Here is an 18,479-nt window from a genome sequence, read left to right as displayed (position 1 = left end):
CACCTAACTTGCCTTCAGATTGTGTCACTTCACTACTTGGGGGTCTAGTTGCATCACTAGCTGATGATCCGGTAGTCCCTTTCAAAATCAAAAATAAATATGAATCATGATCTTTGGTGAAGCAGAACAGATTGTGCTGTTCTCTGCTTTCAAAATACTTTTCATATATTTGTTTACATATTGTTTCACATATTTGTTCATTTCTCTACTCAGTTCTAATTTGTAGCCAAGATTGGAAACCATGACCCTAATCCCACTCCAGACTCACAGTTTCAGAAGTCCTCAAGCAGGAATCTAGCAGTTTAAAATATATCACGTTTTGCTCTATATCACATCTGAGCTGATGTTGGAGAAACACTGCCATTAGGCTCATAAAAACAGGGATACTGAATACGTGCAGTAATAATTAAAACTAATCACTCAGAAGCCACTGGCAGCTTCCCTAAGGTCGGTAAGAAGTTGCTTTAGACCTTGCACTTCCATACCTGGTCTGCCTCCCATGGTCGAGCCCGGGGAAGTTGTGTCTCCATTTGTGTTCTCACGCCCAGGTGCTGTTGTGAAGCCCTCTGAAACCTCTGGGGTCCCTGACACAACAGTGGGGAAAGGGGTTTACTTCTCGAGTTGCAGGATTCTATATATCACTCTTTTCTGATAGGACAGCATTGAGGTTTCCAAGATAAAAGAATCTTGACTCCTAGGATTTCTGCAGCTAGATATCTAATATCAGCCTAATATCATACAGAGCTTAATCTTTTTTTAAGGTTATTTATTTTGAGAGAAAGAGAGAGTGGGGGAGGAGCAGAGAGAGAGGAAAAGAGAGAGAACCCCAAGCAGGCTCTGCGATGGCATCTTGGAGCCCGATGCGAGTCTTGAACTCAAAAACTGTGAGACTGTGATCTGATCCGAAGTCAGATGCTTAACTAACTGAGCACCCAGGTGCCCCACATAGAGCTTAATCTTTAGTTCAACCTGTGGTATATTCAGTGTATTTAATAGGCGCTAAAATGTGTATCTGACTTGCCTGATTTCCCTGGGCTTGTTGCCCCTGTGCTTGGTTCCCTGGGTGTGCTGTCTTCACCTCCTCTTGCTGGTGCAGTAGGGCTGCCTGTTGTTCCTCCTGATAAAATACAGCAGTTTCAGAAATACACTAGACCTAAATCAACTCATTTAATCTTATAGAAATCCTCCAGAGCTGGCAGTATTATCATTCCCACTGATGACGTGGTGAAGTGAAGTGCTCCAGGCCACCCAGTTATTTGGCAACAGATCCAGGAGCCAAACCCAGGCAGTCTCACCCTGGAGTTGATACTCCAAATGTGCTTCTCAAATCAACTGTGGTAAGAGAGCAATTTTGTAAAATTTCCAATCTGCCCTATTTTGGGGGGAGGAAGGGGGAGAATGCCATAAAAGTGAAGAAATGAAAATTTAAAAAGTGAAACCAAAGAAAACATAAAATTTTATTCAATAGATACAAAATCACTGTGTCAAACTGCTGCTCAATTCTTACCACATCATGGACCAGTGAAACAAACAGTTCTGGATGGCATGCCTTTGTGGACCAAACTTGGAGCAGCCCTGCTCAAAACCATTGTACAGATTGTCTGATCCCCAAAAGAGATAGCTGATTGACTCATCATCATGACCCAGTAATTCTGATTCAAATTTTTGGAAATATAAACTAGATGGTCATTACCCTAAGAGTTCAGTAAATTCACTGATCTAACTGGAATCGACCAGTTTCTTGACTTGTGCTACTGTACATTATATCTTTTAATATGTTATTTTTATGCAAACTGTAATTTATTATAGTATTTAAAACAAAAATTTTAAATCAAGAAATCTGCTAGAGGAAAACAAATGTAGGAAAATAAAACCAGGCCATGGATTCATTAATAAATATGTAAAGCGAAGTCCCACTGCATATACTAAAGAAATGATTTTTAATGGTATGTAAAGGAGTTTTGATTTATCCTAAAAGCAATCAGAACAATTGTCGAATGACCTGAAGACAGTTGAATTTTTGGAAGTTCATTCTGGCGTGGTATTGACTAAAGAGTAAATTGGGACAGAAGTGGGGAAAGAGTGGAAATGTTCTCAACTTTGATATGCATCAGTTGCTTAAAGGGCTTGTTAATACGGTTTGTTGGGCTTCACTTCAAAAGCTTCTGAATCAAAGCAGATGGGCCTGAAAATCTGCATTTCTAAAAAATTCCCAGGAGACACTGAGGCTGATGGTCTTGGAACCACACTTTGAACACCTGTGGTTAGAGGAAGATGAGCCATGTGGACAACTGCAGGTATTAAGTGGAAACTGTTTAACACCTGAGCAAAAAGCAGAGGCAAATGTGACTCAGAGGAATTTTAAGAGGTGTTTGAAATTACTGACTGATTAAGGGACAGGCTTGTTTGTTTTTAATTAAAATCATCTATGCTTAAAAAATGTCAATAATATTTTATTCTTGAAACCAACAATAGTTAAAATTTAGTCAATGATGCACAATGATAAGCATATTCTCACTGGCTTTTCTTGGATGCATGCTCTTATGCACAGATCACAAAACTGCGGGGCCATTACAGAGGAGGATAAGAGTTCTGGGTTCTAATCCTGCCTCTGCCAGTTTTGAGACCTTTTATTATTTTCTTCTTTCTGGGCATAAAAATACCTAACTGCCATGGTGGTAATGTGAATTAAATTACATATTTTCCATTTGAGAATAACTCAGAAGTTTTAGTGTGCCATGTAAATATTATTGAATATATAAATGCAATATAAAGTGCAAGTGGGGGATAGGCAAAGAGAGAGAGAGAGAGACAGACAGACAGACAGACAGAATCACAAATAGGATCTGCCCTGTCAGCGCAGAGCCCAGTGTGGGGCTCCATGTTATAAACGGTGACATTAGGACCTGAGGCAAAAATCAAGAGTTGGATGCTTAAATGACTGAGCCACCCAGGCACCCCCTAAAGTTCTACATTTTAATTATGTATAAAAAATACCTAAGGCTGATATTGTACCTAACTCAGATATCTTTATTTTATACACCATTGTCCTGAGAAGCATTGCCTGAAACCAGTTGCTTAGCTGTGGATGGTATACTTTGTTCTGAATTCAGTTTACCTGCCATGTGCCCAGGACTGGTGGGGGCGGGGTACACTACAGTCGTGCCTGCAGTGCCAGCACTGACGGTCACGGGAACGGGAGTTCCAATAACACCTGTGAAAAACATGAAATGAGCTTCTCATGTCAAGTATACTTGGATTTTGTTTCCAATGGGTGGGTGATTTAACTATTTAGTCAGTTCCCACTCCAGAAAATGAAAGTGTGAATCCAGTGTCTTTTTGTCCAGAGTTCCCTAAGATTTTGTTCTACTATAATTTCCTCAAACATTTTGGTTTAGTTTTTACTATTTTGTTGTTGTTATTGCTTTTTTTTTTTTTACAGTTATGTTCTAGACATCTTAAATTGGGTCATGCTAAGTCTTCATATATTTGTCTCAATGAGGTTGCTTTCAAATAAATGGAATCTTAAGCTCTAATCACACTGTCACTCAGGGATAATAACAATGATGAAATATCATGAAAGAGCTAATTGCAACTTTTACACTTAGAATGTCTAAAAAAGCAAAATACATCATTAGATATACACATGTTTTCTCTTATCCTATATATTACTTTTTTAAATTTTGAGTTTGATGTTATTTATTTCCGTTATACTCTACTAATAGTTACTGATAAGGAAAAAAATAAAACTGGAAACCATATTATAGCCAGCCAATATAAACTGGTCAAAAACAAGATAAATTCAGGCTTTTTAAAAAATTTTAAATCAGTGGGAAAAGCTCAATAAATTACTTGTTCGCAACGTTTTGTCAAAAGCAAAACTCTCATATAAATTCTTTCTTAAAAACCCAAAGTTACTAATAATTTTCCCTGTTAGATTTTTTTTTCACATATAAAACTGGGAATTAATATACTAACCTGTAGTAAAAGGTTCACTCAGAAGAGTTAGAGTTGTCCCTGATAAGAAAAAGAGAAATGATGTAAATTTGTCTGAACTCAAGGGAAAATACTGGAAAGATTGCTGGATTGTTGGTTTTCAATATGTAGTAGTTTGTAATATATTTAGCACTGAGAGTTAATAATAAAATTTGATTTCAGTTTTAAAATAATGATATCATGGGGCGCCTGGGTGGCTCAGTTGGTTAAGCGTCCGACTTCGGCTCAGGTCATGATCTCACGGTCTGTGAGTTCGAACCCCGTGTCAGGCTCTGTGCTGACAGCTCAGAGGCTGGAGCCTGCTTCAGATTCTGTGTCTCCCTCTCTCTGACCCTCCCCTGTTCATGCTCTGTCTCTCTCTGTCTCAAAAATAAAAAAACGTCAAAATTAAATAATGATATCATAATGTACTTTACAATGCATATGTGTATGTGTGAAGGGGCATGGATATGCATGTGTATACTATACACACATATGCTGAATTCCAAATACAAGGTAAATGCAATAAATGTATATCAATAATGACAAAGTTAATTCTGTGTTAGCAGAAGCTAATGTTGAAGTTAATGACTTCTTTTACTCTGTTTCTGGTGGTCAGTGCCTTCCATAGTTGTCTACCGAGTGGCATTTAGTCTATATTTGGAGTAGTGGGAAGAAGAAATATTTTTTAGGATTTGTTTTTATAATTTTATATAGTAGGTTTATGGAGATAAATTTGTAGTTACCAGTAAACTCCTGAAGGAAGAGGCCATATTTTTACTTTGCCTTCCCAGTGCCTGCCCCTCCAACCATTCCTGCCAGGAATACATTAGCAGTTTATTAACTGTTTATTGCCAGGGGTGCGGTGTACTCAAAATTAAGCCTTTGTTAAAATCTGTTTTTCAAAAATAGCAAAATCAGCTATTTTCTGTATTTTCATCTTAGTCTCTATTGAAAAGCCCTGCAAATCTATTATTTATATGGAAATTCACACTTTACAACATTATAGTATTTTGCAACTTACAAAAGAAGAAGAAAAAGTGTCTCACACAACCTCTCTATTTGATCCTCATTCTTTGTTCAGCCACCATGGCTGCTTTTCAGCGTCTCATACCTGCTATTTGCAGTTCCCTGGCCTTGGAACACAGTTCCTTATTCTTCTCCAAGTTAAACCTTCACTGGTCAGTTCTCAACTCATCTTTTCCTCAGCCTTTTCTGACCATCTTGACTTGTTCAAATCTCTTCTCCACCTAACTCACTCCCATTTTAAGCACTTCATAGCTCTTGTCATTGACGGAAATTTCCATTTGTATTTGTAATTGCTTGATTGATATCCATCTTTCTCACTAGACTATAGGTTTTATGAACACAGGGATTGTATCTATTTTAACTCATCTTTATATCTCTAATGATAGCAGAGTGCCTAGCACCTAATAGGTGATAGATAAGTATTTGATAATAGAAGGAAAGAAGGAAAAATATTATGCTTATTCTGCATATAAAGAATTGGGCTCAGAAAAGCTATGTGATTTGTACAAGATAGATGCTAGTCAGTGACAACGCTGGGACTAAATCCAAGTCATCCAGTACCTAGGACTATAACCCAAATGGCTTTTTATATAATATAAAAATATTACGTATAAAATATCTATGTATAAAAATATCTATGTATAATGAACTACCACTTGTAGTTTTTTTAATTATCCATTCATTATATCAATGGAAATGTTATAAGTTAGACTAGAAATATATAATACCACATCAAATAAATAATAAAATATCCTTTCTTGATTACTTCAAAAATGGATATTATAAATATGTTAAGTAGTTTGAGAGAAGGTTTATGTGAGAATTCTCAAAATTAGTGTCAAGCTTTAGTTGAGAAGAATTTTTAAATCAGTGTCAAGAAGACCACCGACAGACCAATTCAGATCTTATCTTTTCTCATGGATGAACACATTAATTGGACACTGAATTAAAATGCCTTGCTGATCTGGATGCAAGGATCACATAGAAAGACTATTATTCCATGGCCCACAGAGACTATCAAGATTATCATGATGCAGCAGGATACATCGTGATACTTCAAAAGAATATGTTGCAGATTTCATTTCCCAGTATAGATATAACCTTTAGGGAACTGCAGTGATTCCAGTTTGAGCTTTTTCAAATTGAGCACAATAACATTTAATTAAAAGCAGCATTATCACATGGAACAGAATCAAAATCTTCTCCACGGTTTCCACATTTGAATATTCTCTGATCAAATGGAGTCAAGGGGAACATAGTGGCTCACCATAGATGGTAGAGCACAGACTGCAAATATTTTTAGCGTACGAAGGAGAGAACACATTTATAGGCCTTTCCTCGCGATTGGTATGGCTAACATGGCAACAGGCTCCAAAGTGGATCTCCAGGACCCATCTTAAATCAGGGCCAGAAGATTTATCTAAACTAGTCACAGATTGGAGTACATACCAGTTGGGCTACTATATATAATATAGCAGTTATTTCCCCCCACAAATAAACTTCGGAAGATATGTCTAAAATTGTTGATATAGTGATAAAAATATGGATAATTTTTTACTAAAATGAATAGAGAAGAATCCACTTTTCTTCATGGGTTAATGACCAAAACTGATAAAGCATTACTGTTCTCATTAATTTTGGCATCCATAACCACTGCAATTACAGTTAATATTTTCCTTCACTTACAAATGAACACATATGCTTAAAGGACTTGATATTGTGAATTACTATGTATCAGCTGCTTTGTTGCCAAGAGGTAACTGCTCATAATAAGAGCTGCCAAAATATTGATAGCTCTGTGCATTATGAACTAATAATCCACTCCAAAAATTTTCAAAGTGATTGTGTTGATTTATTTTTACCTCATAAGCTTAATTAAAAAATAATTTAATTTACCTTGTTTATTTTCCACCACATAATAGACTGAATAATTAAAATAAAATCTTGCAATTAATTTTCCAGCTACTACTAACATTTTCTGATTAAAGAATCATTTTAATTTTTATAAAAGTATTATTTTGCCATTTTCCCTGAGTGGATTCCATTTTGCTTAATATTAACTTCTGAAAGATAAGCTTAAGGAGTATCCATAATATTTTTCCTAATAAACAACAATTTTGGTACTTCAAAGTTTGCAGTTTTCTAAAATATGATATTTCTGAAAAAAATAACCCAGGTTTTGATCCAGAAAGTAGTTGGGTTTCTGATTATAAAAAATACTAAACTCCTTTGCTAAAATCTAAGTTCATTTACACAATAAATTATTCTTTATAAAAATGTTAATAGTAACTGGTCACCTGGGTGGCTCAGTCAGTTGAGTGTCTGACTCTTGGTTTTGGCTCAGGTCAGGAGCTCACGGTTTGTGAGTGAGAGCCCCACATCAGGCTCTGCGCTAACAGTGCAGAGCCTGCTTGGAATTCTCTCTCTCCCTCTCTTTGCCTATCCCCTACTTGCTTTCTCTGTTTCTCTCTCAAAATAAATAAACTTAAAAAAAAACTTAGTAATAATAGAGTTGATTTCACTGAGTCTTACTGTGTATTATTCTAAGCTGCACCATTACATTTACTCTTTACTCAAGTCCTGTAATAAAGATATTATATCCTTCCCACTTAATAAATGAGAAAACTAATGTTCAGAGTGTTTGAAGATTTAAACTAGGGTCATACAGCTAGTAAGTAGAACAGAAGAGATTCAAATTCTTATTTTTCTGCTTCTACTTCCCACTACACTGAGGTGACTTTCTATAATATCCCAATGTAATTATTTTCTTTCTATGATGGATACTATTTTAGAATAAGCTCCTTATGCAAATTAGTTGTAACACTCTAAGATTTTAACTTTTTGAGAAAGTAAAAAAAAATGCATTTTAAGATATCAAATCATTATGTCACAAAACCCACTTTTTAATTATATGAACCAATATCCCATATGGTCAATGAGCTTTTTTATAGTTTAATAGAAAATTACTACATAAATCATAAATTTTAACACAACTACCAAATTGAAATTGGAATCTGAAATTATATGCAACTATTTCAATAACTAATTTATATTAAATTCAATTTTATTCTCTTTCTTAAATACACAGCAGCATTAGGACTGGAATCTAGAAAAAGATGTCCTGAATTTTAATCCTCTCTGTGCTTCTTATTAGCAGACAACCTTGGACACATAACTTAAACTTCTTGTGCTTCCATTTCCTCATTTGTAAATTGGGGAAAATAATGGCACTTACTTCACAGAGTTTTCTGTATCAAATGAGATAATATGTGTCAAATACTTAGAAAACTGCTCAGTAAATGTTAGCTCTGTGTCAAGATCTGTCAATTTCAACAGGAAAAAAACCATAATTGCATAATATTTCTTCTAAAACTAACATACTTATTGGAATGGTTGGCTAGGCATCTCTCAGGATATTTTAACCCTTTGAAAGCATTTACTGTATAGAAAAAAAAAATAGATATATAATGCATGGAGAAAAGCTTAAGCTTTGCAAATTGCTTCCCTTGTGATTTTAAAGTTATCTTCAATGTTTTTCTAAATTAATTAAAAGTACACTTCACTCCTATGCTATTTAACTCAAAGAAATGTGCAACAGTATAATCATACCATAACTTCTATACAAGATGCTTGAATATAAAATCAAATAAATCATCAATCCCTCTCCTGAGGACCTAGTCACTTCTCTTATCTGGCCTTCCATCCACTTGAGAAATGTCATTTAAATTTATGGAAAGAAACTTTAAAATAATTTGTTTAATCTTTTCAAGTTATAGATTAAAAAATAATAATGGTCAGTAAAAAGTACTTGATTCAGGGAAGTATTTCATCTAGTACTTGATCAAAATTACTTCACCCACTGAGCAAGACAATGGCCAACAGCTGCCCTTCTGCCCAGTCTCTTTTAAAAAATAAATCTTGGGACAGATATCATATGTTTTTGCTCATATGTGGATCTTGAGAAACTTAACAGAAGACCATGGGGGAAGGGAAGGGGGAAAAAAAAAGTTACAGAGAGGGAGGCAGGCAAACCACAAGAGACTCTTAATTACAGAGAACAAATTGAGGGTGGATGGGGGGGTGGGGAGAGGGAAAATGGGTGATGGACATTTAGGAGGGCACTTGTTGGGATGAGCACTGGGTGTTGTATGTAAGCCAATTTGACAATAAATTATATTCAAAAAAATAAAATAAATTTTGGGGCGCCTGGGTGGCTCAGTCAGTTAAGTGTCTGACTTTGGCTCACTCAGGTCACGATCTTGCAGTTTGTGAGCTCGAGCCCTGCATCGGGTTCTCTGCTGTCAGTGAGGAGCCTGCTTCAGATCCTCTGTCTCCCTCTCTCAAAAATAAATGAACATGTAAAAAATCAGTCAATCAATCGTGGGGCACCTGGGTGGCTCAGTTGGTTAAGCATCCGACTTTGGCTCAGGTCATGATCTCAGGTCATGAGTTCGAGACCCACATTGGACTCTCAGCTGTCAGTGTGGCACCTGCTTTGGAACCTCTATTTCCCTCTCTCTCTGCCCCTCCTCCACTTGTGTGCAAGCACACATGCTCTCTCTCAAAAATAAATAAACATTTAAAAAGATAAAAATAAGCCTTACCTATGTGTTCAAGAAATATAGGTTTTTATACCTATAAATTTTATAACTGTAAATTGAAATCTTAAGACAAAGTAGAAAATAAAAGTAGAAAAGCTTTGACTAAATTAAATCGACCCATGAATCACATTGGTTCAATTCAAACATACTAACATATTATCCAAAATGAAACTACACTTAGAACACTGAGACTATAAACCAAAATTCTGGGTGAAATGGGTTCCCATATCTAAGAATGAAATCCTTCTACCTACTTCCAAGAGTTCATGAAGAGACAGTACATATTCAAAATGATGTGTCTTCCTAGCTATAATATCTGGAAAATGTTAAACTTTTACTTTTAAGTAGCTATTTAAATATTTTAGTTGATGTATACTATATTTAGAAAGTAACAAGAAACTTTGCCAGTGATGAGGACGAAACCCATATTTCAGCACCCATTTTCTCATCACTGATCAAGCAGTTCACCCCTAGAAAGCTGAAAAACAAAAAATCATTATGTAGCTATGGATTCATCCCAGTTTGTCAAATGCTGTTCAACTTTTAAACCATGGACGTCAGTAAAAGAAGTGGAATGTAGCTTTCAAGTCTACAATTTGTAAGGCAACTACTCCACAAAAAGAATGTATTTCTTTTAAAAGTGTTCAAAAGGCGAACACTATAAGCGGTTTTATTTTTACTATATTATGATGCTTATTGGATGAATTTAGAAAAAACCAGTTTAAAAAGGAAACATATGTTGGTATGTCTTAAAATGAAAAGTCTTATTCTTACATGGAAAATGAAAAACAACATCACCAGGCTTGGCTTTTTTTGTTTTCCTTTTAGAACTTCAAAATAAAATGCCCGGTAAACATATGACTAGTATTTTCTAAGATTGTTCTGAGTGACATCCTCACTTCATATACATTGTTATGATTCCTGAGTTGGGGGTAAATGGACATGTTGTCTCTTATGGTTGTTAAAATTCAGAAACTTCCATTTTATTCCGAATATTTTGTACCCAGTCCAGGAGTCTATAGCACATGCTGACGTAGACAATTTATGATTGTCCAGTTAATCAAATCCACCAAGATGAATGAGAGGTATGAGCCAAGCCTACCAGTCACAGCTTTTTTTGGGGAAACTAAATAAGTTATTACTTGAGTAACTTCTAAATTCCTCTTGATATAAATGATATAGGCATAGTCTCAGAAAAGATATGGGACAGTGAATGAGAAGCTAAAATTTAAATCAAGTTTTACCACTACCATTCACTTAAAATTGAGATTTAATTAATAATCAAAATTTTGTCTGCCTCAGTTCATCTTGGAAAAAAGCATTTACAGATTTATTCCAGCAACAAGATAAGCTATACATACATTATTAACGAATGCTGAAAATGTCTCAATAATTTGATAACTTGATAAGCAATGTTTTCTGTGTATTGGGATTATTTGACTAAATTTATTTAAAACACATACAATTTGTGGCACAATTGGACAATTTTAACATAAAAAATTGTTTTTGTCTCCTGATTTTAGAATAATGTTGGGGCGACCTTAATGATTTATGTCTTTGAAATGATAATTTCTGATAATAATTTCTGTATTTCATGGATGATAAGGAAAAGAAAAACAATGCTAGTTTCTCTCTGTATCACACCAGAAAATTCCTTTTCTTCTGATCTTCATAACTCTGGAAAAATTATTTAAGCTCTTTGTATCTCATTCCCTGCAAAATGATGAAGACAGAGGGGTCCACGGAATATTACTTAATCAGGCAATTGTTGAGATTTAATGAGATAATGAATGAAAAAGTGTATCTAATCACTAGAATAGAGTAAACCCTCCTTTAAAGTTGTTATTACCAAAGGAAATAATCATCAAAACTAAAAGGCAACCAATAGAGTGGGAGAAGATATTTGAAAATGACATATCAGATAAAGGGTTAGTATCCAAAATCTATAAAGAACTTATCCAACTCAACACCCAAAAAACAAATAATCCAGTGAAGAAATGGACAAAAGACATGAATAGACACTTCTCCAAAGAAAACATCCAGATGGCCAACCGACACATGAAAAAATGCTCAACATCACTCATCATCAGAGAAATACAAATCAAAACCACAAGGAGATATCACCTCACACCTGTCAGAATGGCTAAGCAACAACAGATATTGGCAAAAGATATTGGAGAAAGAGGATCTCTTTTGCACTGCTGGTGGGAATGCAAACTGGTGCAGCCACTCTGGAAAACAGTATGCAGGTTCCTCAAATATTAAAAATAGATCTACTCTATGACCCAGCAATTGCACTCCTAGGTATTTACCCAAGGAATACAGGTGTGCTCTTTCGAATGGGCACATGCACCCCAACGTGTATAGCAGCACTATCAACAATAGCCAAAGTATGGAAAGAGTCCAAATATCCATCGATGGATGAATGAATAAAGAAGATGTGGTATATACATACAATGGAGTATTACTCAGCAATCAAAAATAATGAAATCTTGCCATTTGCAGCTACATGGATGGAACTAGAGGGTATTTTGCTAAGCAAAATTAGTCAGTCAAAGAAAGACGAATATCATGTGACTTCACTCATATGAGGACTATAAGATACAAAACAGATGAACATAAGGGAAGGGAAGCAAAAATGATATAAAAACAGAGAGGGGGACAAAACATAAGAGACTCTTAAATATGGAGAAGAAACAGAGGGTTGCTAGAGGGGTTGTGGGAGGGGGGATGGGCTAAATGAATAAGGGACACTAAGGAATCTACTCCTGAAATCATTGCTGCACTATATGCTAACTGACATGGATGTAAATTAAAAAATAAATAAATTGTTTTTAAAAAGTTGTTATTAGCTATTTCTTACAAAATAGTACTAAAGTGGCATTTTAGTAAATTATTAATATTATACTTCTGGAACATGAAATACCTAACTAGAAATTCAATGAAATGAAATAAAACACTAGGATTTGGGAAGGCTAAGCATAAATTATAATTAATACCTCATGAATTCTGGGGGGAAAAATCAGCCAGGTAATCTCTCCTACAATTCAACTATACATTAGATTTATGATTTTTTAAATACTATGGTGAAAATAATTAATGAAATTTTTGTAGTGTTTTAAGGTTAATTAAACATTTTACATCTACAATTTCATCCGTTGCTCACAAAAACTACTTCAGTAATCTATTCATGACCTGCTGTTTTATATAAAAATTTGCTTGCTATAATACAAAGTGTCGACAAAATGAAATTTCCATAATATTATGTTCAAAACTGAATTCTTGGGGATATAAAAACAATGAAAGGAAATACATGTATAAACTAAACAAAAATCAATCCAGTTTTCATATTTCTGAGTATAGGATACTCAGAATATCCTATCCTGTGTATATAGGATGTGATATAGGATGCAGATAACATCTTTACATTGAAATAGTTATCAAAATTGCTTATGACTCATGCACAACTGTACAATGCATCAAATCCATAGTCAAGAGTAGTTCTATTTCTTTAAATGGTCACAATATTCAAAAGTTTTAATAGCTGAACAAATGATTTTAACTAAAAGATAGCTATATAAAATGAAATTAATCTTCATGGAAACAGAAGTGGGATGAGAATTAGAAGTTTAGTCATTGCTAATGACTGAAATAATACATGGCCAGAAAAATTTTCTGCAGTATAAGAAACAACATAGAAGGACTTTGGGGATGAAATTTTTACTATGTCTTGGGAAATACACTTACACTTGTAGAATAGAGAAAAATACTTCTAAAACCTGTCAGTCTTTCCAAGATTTACACTGAGCAAGTCAGTAGTGCTTAGTGTTGCTAATAACATGCAACATGAGAGAGAGTTTGACAAAAATTAAACATGTTAGTTTAGGCATTTTTAATGATATTCCATACTATGATGGGCTGATACTTAAGAAGTATATTTGCCCTTTGAATATAAAAAATATATTAATTACCAAATAAATCAGACACTACTGATAATTACAAAATACCCAAAATTATAGTTGTAATTCTATATCATGATATAAAATTAAAATCCAAAAGTAGTCTTGATTTTGCAGTGTACATTTGCATTTTATAGAAAGAAGATTAGCTGCAATGAATGAATGTATAAACTGTAAGAGTTTCAATACAATAATAGCTAACCAATAGTCTAACCTTCACCAGAAATTCTGTTGCCCCCACCCCCCGCCCTAAAAAAATACCTGAATTATAAATTTGGGACAGAGAAAAAGAAGAGTCATTCATTTATTCTACAAATATTTAATGAATGATAACTATTACATAGCTTGGAACTAGGTGCATTTGGGAATACAGGTAGGGCAAAACACAGTCTGAGACTTTAAGGATGTAAACTAGACTTATCATGGTGATCATTTTGCAATATATATAAATACCAAGTTGCTATGAGGTACACCGGCAACTAATATAATGGTATGTGTCAATTTTACCTCAAAACATATCATGCATGTAAATATATATCCATTTTTTTAATAGAGAAAGTAATAAATAATAGGAGAAAGTGAAAGTATTCAGGTGGGGAAGAAAAAGTCCTAAATATAAACAAGTGGGTATATTGATTAAAATAGGCTTTAAGTTAAAAAAAAATGTTTAATATATGTAAAAAAAACCCTGCATTGTCATTTTACAAGTTTTCTGATTCACCCACCTATTGTTTCGCTGCTTGATGTTGTAATCACTGGAATGGAAGCTGCTGAATTAGAGAAAACAATGGAAAATAATTAGTTTTGCACAGAGGGAACATTATGTTTCTGAGAACATCTATGGTCATGTATAAAATGGGTCAACTTGAAATTAATGTTTCAAAGAAATTTAATCATATAGGTGGATAGATGTTAAAGTATAAAATTAAAGCTTTCAAATCCATAGACCACAAGTAAAAGGTCAAGAAAACATCATTTTGCATAACATTTTTTCCAAGGTCTTCCTCTAAAGCATTCTTAAAAACAAACAAAACAAAACAAAAGTCCCCATAAAATGTCATTAGAAAGATATAATAGTGCAAAAAGAAGTTTTGTTTTTTGGGTTGTTTTTTTTTTTTTTTTTTTTTTAAATGCCCTCTTGATTAAGTTGTGGGTGAAGATTATGGCTTACCTGCACCTGAGCTCCTGGTTACCAATGTTATTGCTATACAAAGAAGGAGGCAAATATTTGGAAATGTATGTTAAAATTGTGTTAAAAGACAAAATTAAAAGTATTTATTTAGAGATGTGTTTATATATATGTCTAATGCAAATAAATGATTAAATGTAACAGTTAAATGTATTAATCAGATGTCCACACATTTCAAAACACTTTTTGTAGTCCTTAGGCTATTGCTTTACTACAAATCATTCAATTAACATTGAGATTCTTTGATATTAGTAAAGGATAAGTTGTAAATCATTTTTAAAGACTTTAACGTAGAATGCTCTTCAGTAGTAGAATTTTCTTCACTTTCTCCAAATTAGTACGGAGAATGTTCTTTTTAGGATGCATAACCTCTGAATAGGGAAGATGCTCTTCACTAATATTACAACTGGATGTAGACCCTGCTATCTGGCATTTAGGAAATAAATAGAGAATGACAAATTTGAAAAAAAGGGCCAAATTGCTGCATTGCAAATTCACCTTGCTGCTGATTTAGAAGCTAAAAGGCAAACTTTTTTTTTTTTTTTTTTTTTTTTTTTTACCTGCTTCGGTGCTTAATATGGAGGTAGCTGTTGTAGCTGAAACTGTGTAGGGAAGAAATTATTGAAGAAAAGTAAATTACTTGGATAATTTTACCAGGAAATTTAGTTTAAAAAATCACTTACCATAAACTAAGTGAAAATTTCTAAACCTGTGTTCAGAGGTTAAGTGACAAAATAATCTCTCATTTAAATAAAAAAAAATAAATCAACATAAATAATTCTATATATTTATTGTATGTCCCCACCCAAAAGTAATTTTTCCTGTTTTTATCATTTAACCAAAATCTCACAGGAATTTTATAAGGCCTATTTAAGGACCAAGAAATAAAGTTCAGAACCCTGACGTGGGATACCTTAGCTGTAAGTAAGTTATCAATAATAACTAAAAATTTAAATAGCATTTTACAGACAATAACACAACTTTAAATATAGTATCAAAATATAAGGCTTCCAATTTACTTCACGATCTCTTCACTGATATCTCTGAATATCAGTCTACAGGAAATAAAATTCCCCCTGAATCACACAGAACAGGAATACGGTTAAGTGCACTGCAGCAACTCTAACTATGCTTATATTGCCAGTAAGTTGCAAGTCCCAAAGCTAAAATTAGACTGCATTCTGTCAGCGCTCTTCCTGAGTGGACGTGACTGAAACATCCTTGGAGCTTACAGCCAATATAAGAGTTAAGAAAAAGAAAGTAACTTTTTATTTCTATATTTTTAAATTACCTCCCGGTGTAATCATGATTTTAAAATTTTACTCCATGGGAGACCACATTTAACTCATTTTCATTCCACATGTTCCAATTATTATCTAAAAATGTCAAGCTTTGGATGATGATATTTAACTAATAAGCATACATTACCTAATATATGTTCTAATCATATTCCTAGCTGAATACACTAGAGTAAAATGAAATAACATTTTGACAGATTTTCTAGTAACTGTTCATTCTAATTTGAAATTTTTGTATCAGATTTACCACCATATTTTTCACTGGCATAGACTGATGTGAAACTGTAAAGGATTATCCACAAAAAGAAATCAGAGCTACACATTGAAAACCATGATGATTTGGGGCACCTGGGTGGCTCAGGTGGTTAAGCGTCAGATTTCAGCTCAGGTCACGATTCATGGTTCACGAGTCCGAGCCCTGTGTCGGGCTCTGTGCTGACAGCTCAGAGCCTGGAGCCTGCTTAGCATTACGTGTCTCCCTCTCTTGCTCTCGCTCTCTCAAAAATAATAAACATTTTAAAACTTTTTAAAAAAAGAAAACCATGATGATTTTACCTGTGAATGTTGAATTTGTAGGAGCAGTTTCTGAAATAAACATAAGTTACTATTATTGCGAAGAATGAAAAAGGGTGAAAAAGTCTAAAATCTCAAATTGCCAATGAATTATTTGTATCTTGTTTATTTTACTCCCTGCAATTTCTAATACAAACCAGGGAGTAGCTCATATATTTTTTTAAAGCTTATTGAGATTCATCTTTAAGATTTGTTGCTCATGAGTGTTCCCTCAATTATTTAATTCTATCTTATCTAATCCTGACCTTTCAGCTCCATCCCTTCATGAATCTATTTTGAGTGATGTCTTACTGCCTTAATTCCCAGAGCCTACAGATAGGCAAGGGCTTCCATGCAGCAGGAGGACTACCTACTTGCTAGTTGTTGGAAATGCCTTGGCAGCATTGGTTTTGAAATGACACAACATGAACAAATACACAGCAATGGAATTGTCCAAACCACTGAGGGGGGAACAGTTTAAGCCTTAAGTACCTACTCCTTTTGCTGTTGATGATCTGAAAGGATCCCAAACCCCATACCTTGTCTTCCCTAATTCAATTAGAATAAAATGCAAAGACTCACCACTGCACTCCAACTCTCCTGCGATGCAATAGCTGAAAGTTAAATTAAAAAAAAAAAAAATGAGGTTGAAATTTTAACTCCTACTGGCATACACCTCCCGAATTTGAAACAAAAAATAGTCTAACCATGAGAATCGAAACAATACCAAATAAGGGAACAATAAATAATCATTTCCCCAAAGGACGTTTATTTTTTGGTGTACTGTACCACTATTCCTAATCATTTCACTGCAGTGTTCTTGACACCTAAAAAAATGCTTTGCAGTCAAGCTGTACAGTTAGTTCTTACATTTTCAGCTTTAAACCTGACATCTTGGCCATGCTGCTCTTGTAGAGACTTCTCCTCTTTGCTTCCATGTCACTGTCTGAAGCCTGTAAACATGATCTTGCATTTATAGAATTAAAACTTTCTTTTTACCTAAAATTACAAGTGACATTTTCTGTTCCTGTTTTCCTCATTATAAGATTTAACAAGCCATTTGTTGACATATGGATTTACTGAAAATATGAAATAACTAGCATTACTGACAGAAAATTGAACCTAATGCTAGCCTTATCATTTAGAAATAGGAAAGCTAAAAATTATACATGTACACTTAATTTTTTTTTATAAATGAAAATGCAAGGAACAGAATTGCTTCTTAGAAAGTTAATAGAGAATGTACCATGTTCTTCCACAGTTATCCTGAATCACTCCACCTGCTGGTATGATATCATTATAGAAGCAGCTGCACTCAGATAAACTGACGCATTTCATGGTGTTCTCATCCAGATAAGGAGCGCTATCTGGGCACTTAGCATAACATCCTGTATGAAAGATGACCCATGGTTCATTTCTGTTTACAGAAACTTGTCACATTGCATTATATATTTGTAAAGTTACTTAAATGCCTACATGAACTGAAGTAGATAATAGCAGCTCTTAATAAAAACATATAAATTGTACAGGATTCAGATCTTCTTGCAATGGAATATCAACCTAAGAACTGAGAACTTATACATTTTCACTGATTTATTTTTCTAAAATGTTTCCTGAAGTATTTTAAAATAATTTGCAACTTTAATGATGGTATGATGTTGAATGTAATACAACACTTTGATAAATACATATCTTGAAAAGTGAATGCCAATTCTAAATATCTATTTTTTGTAAGGATAGAGGAAGATCCAGGTGTCATAATGAAATGAGCTGAAAAGATCCCAGAGACTGGGATCTAACACAGAGGTGACTCTGGGAAGTTACTGCATCTTCTTATTTTCTTGCCACTTCTTCCTTTCCAAGATATGAAATGCTA

At 34.1% G+C, this 18,479-nt stretch overlaps 1 protein-coding gene across 1 annotated transcript in view; it reads right to left on the bottom strand.

Moving 5' to 3' along the window:
* MUC19 (mucin 19, oligomeric) overlaps positions 1–18,479 on the bottom strand; it is a 139,253-nt gene that overhangs the window by 57,516 nt on the left and 63,258 nt on the right. Inside the window, exons 38-48 of the mRNA XM_042948292.1 lie at positions 17,850–17,991; positions 17,186–17,217; positions 16,607–16,636; positions 15,314–15,355; positions 14,736–14,768; positions 14,290–14,334; positions 3,979–4,017; positions 3,119–3,214; positions 1,022–1,117; positions 486–584; positions 4–78 (exon numbers count right to left, since the gene is read on the bottom strand). Coding sequence (XP_042804226.1) covers positions 4–78; positions 486–584; positions 1,022–1,117; positions 3,119–3,214; positions 3,979–4,017; positions 14,290–14,334; positions 14,736–14,768; positions 15,314–15,355; positions 16,607–16,636; positions 17,186–17,217; positions 17,850–17,991 — 729 coding nt within the window. The remainder of the gene's footprint in view (positions 1–3; positions 79–485; positions 585–1,021; positions 1,118–3,118; positions 3,215–3,978; positions 4,018–14,289; positions 14,335–14,735; positions 14,769–15,313; positions 15,356–16,606; positions 16,637–17,185; positions 17,218–17,849; positions 17,992–18,479) is intronic.

The sequence above is a fragment of the Panthera leo genome, chromosome B4, assembly GCF_018350215.1.
Source record: "Panthera leo isolate Ple1 chromosome B4, P.leo_Ple1_pat1.1, whole genome shotgun sequence".
Lineage (NCBI taxonomy): Eukaryota > Metazoa > Chordata > Mammalia > Carnivora > Felidae > Panthera > Panthera leo.
The sequence above is the reverse complement of the archived record's forward strand: the minus strand, read 5'-3'. Positions and strand labels throughout refer to the sequence as shown.